This window comes from Cebus imitator, unplaced genomic scaffold (assembly GCF_001604975.1).
Source record: "Cebus imitator isolate Cc_AM_T3 unplaced genomic scaffold, Cebus_imitator-1.0 Scaffold257, whole genome shotgun sequence".
Classification (NCBI taxonomy): Eukaryota; Metazoa; Chordata; class Mammalia; order Primates; family Cebidae; genus Cebus; species Cebus imitator.
The window spans coordinates 711,062-714,546 of NW_016107572.1; the positions used below are offsets into that span (position 1 = coordinate 711,062).

At 44.4% G+C, this 3,485-nt stretch overlaps 1 protein-coding gene and 1 pseudogene across 2 annotated transcripts; both read right to left on the minus strand.

The window, feature by feature from the left end:
• Positions 1-446: 446 nt before the first annotated feature.
• LOC108283181 lies at positions 447-1,192 on the minus strand (annotated as a pseudogene). Its single transcript, XR_005195580.1, has one exon. The product of XR_005195580.1 is annotated as a small nuclear ribonucleoprotein-associated protein B-like (transcript).
• A 27-nt stretch (positions 1,193-1,219) lies between these two features.
• On the minus strand, positions 1,220-1,608 carry LOC108283182 (zinc finger protein 343-like). Its single transcript, XM_037728153.1, has one exon. The coding sequence runs from the start codon at positions 1,562-1,564 to the stop codon at positions 1,232-1,234; it is 333 nt and encodes a 110-aa protein (XP_037584081.1). The 5' UTR covers positions 1,565-1,608; the 3' UTR covers positions 1,220-1,231.
• Between the last annotated feature and the right edge of the window lie 1,877 nt (positions 1,609-3,485).

The window sequence follows — 3,485 nt, forward strand, 5'->3', positions numbered from 1 at the left end:
GAGGGATAGCATTAGGAGAAATACCTAATGTAGATGACGGGTTAATGGGTGCAGCAAACCACCATGGCACATGTATACATATGTAACAAACCTGCACGTTCTACACATGTATCCCAGAACTTAAAGTATAACCTAAAAAAAGTTATACCATTATCAGTAGCAGTAGTATTCTCATTATAATCCTCGTGAAATCAAGTCAGAAGACTCGTGTTGAAGAAAACACATTTTTTTTTTAATGTTCTCTTCAGAGTTTATTATAAACCAGTTTCAGTGGCCACAAAGAAATAAAAGGACTATGCACAGCCTTGGGAAACAGGCAGGGACCTGAGGAGGGCCAAGGTGAGTGTAGGGCCTTGGTGGGCGCATTCCCGGGGGAGGGGGCCCTGTAAGGGAAACCAGACAACCCGGGGAGACCCCGCGAACAGCAGCATAACAAACAGACAGGTCTGTGGTAACGTAGCCCTGAGGAATCGAACCCACACCTGTACGGAGCTACTTCCATATTCTGTGGCCAAGGGTCAAAGAAGGCCTCGCACCCCAGGAGGAGGAGGCCGCATTCCCAGAGGGGGCGTGCCCATTGGAGTCCCTCTTCCAGGAGGGATCCCCATGGGGGACCCATAGGAGGCCTCATACCAGGAGGTGGGCCCATCATGCCTGGAGGGGGTGCTTCCCTGCCCATAGGAGGGGGAGGACCCCCACAGCCAGGTGGGCACTGGGTCAGGGCCCCGGCAATACTGGCTGTGGCAGCAGCTGCAACAGTGCCCCTTCCTGTGGGGTCATCACCTGTTGAGATGGCCCGCCAACCCCAGAGACTGACCCAGCAAGTCCTGCAGGGACCCGAGGCATGGGAACCCCAGCTGGGATTCCTCTGCCAGCAGCCCTGCCAATCCCTGGACGCCTAGCAGCCCCAGCAAGTGCTTGAGCAATGCCAGTATCTTTGGGAGGAGGTCCCTCTACTGTCATTGAGAGCAGGTTCTCCCCTCGCAGCAGCACCAGACCAAGGACTCGCTTCTCTTCCCTTTCAGCTTGTTTGGAGTTCTTTGGCTTGATCTTCCTGAACTCATCACAGTCACAGAGGATCAAATTCACGTGCTTGTCAAAAGCCTTGAAGGTGCCGAAGAAGATCCGGCTGTCCTGCAGGATGCACCTCACCCCGTAGTCAACATGGTGCAGCATCTTGCTGCTCTTGCCCACCGTCCTAAGTAGGGCTGCTGGGCTCTTCTCCCTTGTCTTAGGACAGAGAGTGTTTTGCTGCCATGCCCAATGAGAGAAGATTCCTGTAATTCTCCAGCATCACTTCTTTGTATAGATTCCTCTGCTCTGGACTCCATCTCTTCCATTCTGCTTCCGTGAAGATCACAGTCACATCCCTGAATGTAACTGGTACCTCTATTTGGGCCTTTCCCTCCTTTTCCTGGGGCCACTCAGTATCATTAGAAAGCAAGCCTTTTGCTTTATGATTTTGAGCCAATTTCTTCATGGTCTCTCTATTTTCCCCATTCTTGGAAAGGAAAATCTCCTCCCAGTCTTCATCTCCCAGTGCTGAAGGATAAGGCAACATCATGGCCCCAGAGTCAGCCCAGTATGTGCCTTGAAATTCTGCCAGAGGTCCAGTTGTTTCATCTCAAGATGGATTCTGCTGCCTGTGGTGGCTTCTTCCAACCTTAATTGTAAAAGCCCATCTTTTTTCCATGCAGCCAGGACCAGACAGTAGGTTCTCAGGGGCACAGAACTCCTTCCTTTCTTAAGAGATAGCCCTCTCCTGGAAGACAGGGATTGGAGAAGGTGGACCAGAGCCAGCGGGTGAGTTCCCTCAGACCTCATGTGCCAACCTAGGCCAGAACTACAGTTCCAGCATCCTCAAAGGCTTCGGCTCCCATTGGTCGACACGGAGCCGCTTCTGGGCCGTGCAATGGTTAATTTACCAGGACAGTGACTACTGCAGTGACAGCCTCTGTCTCCTCTCTTAAAATATGCTGAAAACAGGTTCTGGCTCCCTAGTGAGGTCTCTGTCCCCTCGTCCGAAGAGAACGCATTTTTAAGGTAAAATGGCTGATTAGATGAGTCCATCCAATCCAAGAAGCTAATTTCAGTAAGAATTGTACTCAACTAACGAATCACATAAGTAACTCCCTTGTCCACTATTTTCAAGTCCTAAAGTATAAACGAGTATAGTGGAGAGAAAAACTGTCTCTTTGACCTCCAAATTGAGTCTGTGAAATACACAGTAGACCTATTAACAGGAGAAAAGGTATCTAAATTTATTACGTACGTGGAAGATCACAGAAAGAAAATGGAACGCCCCAAAAACCCAGTGAGATCTAGAAGTGTATATACCCTCTTCAGTGGGGAGGACAGACAGGGTATGTAGGCAACTTAAGAGGCCAGACATGATTTGGGAAGATGAATAGATATGGCCTGTGACAAAATCTGTCTGGATCTAGCACTGATCTTCAGTCTCTGATCCTGTGGTGTGGTTAATGAGATTCCCAGGGAGGAGACTCATTGAGGAGAAAACTGAGTTCCGTTTGGAAGACTATCTTTAGTCAGATAACAGAAGTTCAGAGAGAGTCCTTCCCTGTGTCTAGAGGGATAAATAAACGAAAGATAGAAGGTCAGAGAGACCTTGTTTCTCTTCTAGCTCAAAGCACTCAGCATGCCAAAGTGCTATACTTTGGGGTATCATTTTCTGAGCCCAGCACAAAATAAAGTTATGAGTTGGCATTTTAGCCATGCTAACTATTGAAAGACTACACAAATATTCTCTGATCAAAATTTTATTTGTTTCTATTAGTTTTTCTCTAATACTAATACCCAGCTCAGCCTACAATACCTCTACTACCCATATTTTTTCCAAATTAGATACTTTATTATGACTACTTCTAATTCTCACTATAAAAGCTCATTAATTCTTTTAATCATTTATCTTTTAATTAGGTACTTTTCACTAAATCAAAGGTTTAAAATGTGTTGCCTATTTTCTTCATAAGATTTTTTTGCATATCTCATAGTGTAAAAAAATAACAATTTTAATCAAGAAATAGGAAATCTGAAAACTCCTATATGTAGGTTAATATAACAGCTAAATGAGATTAAAAACTGGAATAAGCATTAAGACAATTCACTACATTAACAGAATATAGGGAAAAATATAATCATTAGGATATAAAGGGCATTTTATGAAATTCAGTATCCAATCATGATTTTTAAGAAGGAAAAAACAGAAATCTTACAGAAAGCCAAAAATTGAAAGAAAATCCTTAAACTGAAAAAAGCCATCTTCACAACCTTCTCCAAAAACAGGCATTCCACAAATATGATACTCAATGATAGGAAAAGCGTAAAGACTGTTTGCAGAGTGTAAGATTTCTTCATAGAAGACCTAAATAGTCTACCAATTCAAATTAACATGAGTTTAGCAAAATTTCTGGTTTTAGAGTCAATACACAAAGGTCAATTTAACTTATAGACATCACCAAACAAAA